The 1,409-nt window shown below is 50.1% G+C and overlaps 1 protein-coding gene across 4 annotated transcripts in view; it reads right to left on the bottom strand.

Annotated features, from left to right (window-relative positions):
* Nucleotides 1-801: 801 nt before the first annotated feature.
* The window catches only part of LOC104470154 (tropomyosin alpha-3 chain), an 11,179-nt gene continuing 10,571 nt past the window's right edge, over nt 802-1,409 (bottom strand). For 2 of the 4 annotated variants that reach the window (XM_010084978.1, XM_010084979.1), the window contains exon 8: nt 802-1,229. In XM_010084978.1, the coding sequence (XP_010083280.1) occupies nt 1,226-1,229 (4 nt within the window). In that variant the 3' untranslated portion in view covers nt 802-1,225. The remainder of the gene's footprint in view (nt 1,230-1,409) is intronic. The other 2 variants (XM_010084980.1, XM_010084981.1) reach the window with 2 other exon arrangements.

Raw genomic sequence — 1,409 nt, 5'->3', positions numbered from 1 at the left:
TCCCGCCCTCATCCCCCCCCCCACAGAGTAAAGCTCTGGAGCCGGAGAGCAGCGTGGAGGGATTGGTTTTTATTTCAAAAGACAGTAAGACAATTTTTTTTCAATTTAGTATCAAAACACTTGATAGGGTTCTTTTCCTCGAGATTGGCCCCTAGAACAGCTACAACCAAGCAGCATGCTGAAACCACAAGCTGGACACATCTCCACACGCACACCTCACAACAAGGGCAGGTCAGCGATGCACAGCGAGAGGGCCTGGGCCTCGGTGGGACACCGAGAGCGTGCCCGGCCGGCAGGGAAGGCCTCGCTCCCTCCCTGGGGGTAGGCACAAGGACTCCAAGGAAACAAGGCTGTTGTACTTAAGCTGTTAAGTGTAACCCAGCAATGAGCGATAAAGCTTGGTGCGTCAGCACTTAGTGAAGGCAAATTCAACCCCCGTGTAGCAACGGGTTAGAGGGGCCGGGAAAGGAAGTGGCCAACAGTGGGGGCGAAGAAAGGGAAACAAACCCTGTGAAGGTTCAATTGTTCAGATAACTGGTTTGGCTTAAAAAATAAAAAAAAAAAATTAAAAAAAAAGAAGTCTCCTTTCACCCAAGAAACTGCTTCTCCACAACACAGAGTTACCTTAAAGCTGAGAAACTGAACGGCTCTTTTGGCAAACAGCTCCTGGAAAGGAAGTTTTCCCAACAGGCTTCCATCCCTAGCCCGGCTACTCCGATTCAGTGGCCCACAGCCAGGAACTGTCGCACCCTCCTTCCTCCCCTGCCAAAGCAGGGTGGCCCACAGCTGATTAACAAGAAGGTTAATACCGAATTTTAAAGCCAAGAGCTTTGAAGTGTAGCTCACCAGCCTCACGAGTTATTTGGAATGTTTACAATGGTTGCTACAAAAAAAAAGAAAGGTAGTTACAAAATGTATACATCTCAAACATGCTCCCCAAACATTATTGCATTGTTTATTTCCCTTAATAACGCTGTTTGAAGCTCTGCCCAACCTGATGGCCTCTAACCCTGAGGCAAAGGAATAAGACTTGTGTTTGGTCAAGTTGGCAACAGAAAGTAAACTCTGGTCCCCCAGGGTGACAGGCCAGCGGCGGCTGGGCGGCCCCCCCGGGCATCGTGTGGCAGAGGCAGTGGCAGGGATCCGTTACATCTCGTTCAGGTCTAGCAGGGTCTGGTCCAGCATTCTTTGCGTGCAGAGATGCTCCTCTTTGGTGGATTTCAGTTTATCTGGCAGGAAGCAAAGAGTCAAGAGTTACAAAAGTCAGCTTCAGACAACCCAGAAAAAAAAAAAAAAACCTTCGCCAAAGAAAGCTTGCGCTAGCCCCCTTCCCAGCACACTGCTGCAGTGAGTCCTCAGGCCGGGGGGTGTCTGGCTGGGTGCAGCTGAAGCTCGGAAGTTACCTGGCT

Source organism: Pterocles gutturalis, unplaced genomic scaffold (assembly GCF_000699245.1).
Source record: "Pterocles gutturalis isolate BGI_N339 unplaced genomic scaffold, ASM69924v1 scaffold24960, whole genome shotgun sequence".
Lineage (NCBI taxonomy): Eukaryota > Metazoa > Chordata > Aves > Pterocliformes > Pteroclidae > Pterocles > Pterocles gutturalis.
Note: the sequence above shows the minus strand (reverse complement) of the source record. Positions and strands in the feature narration are given on the sequence as shown.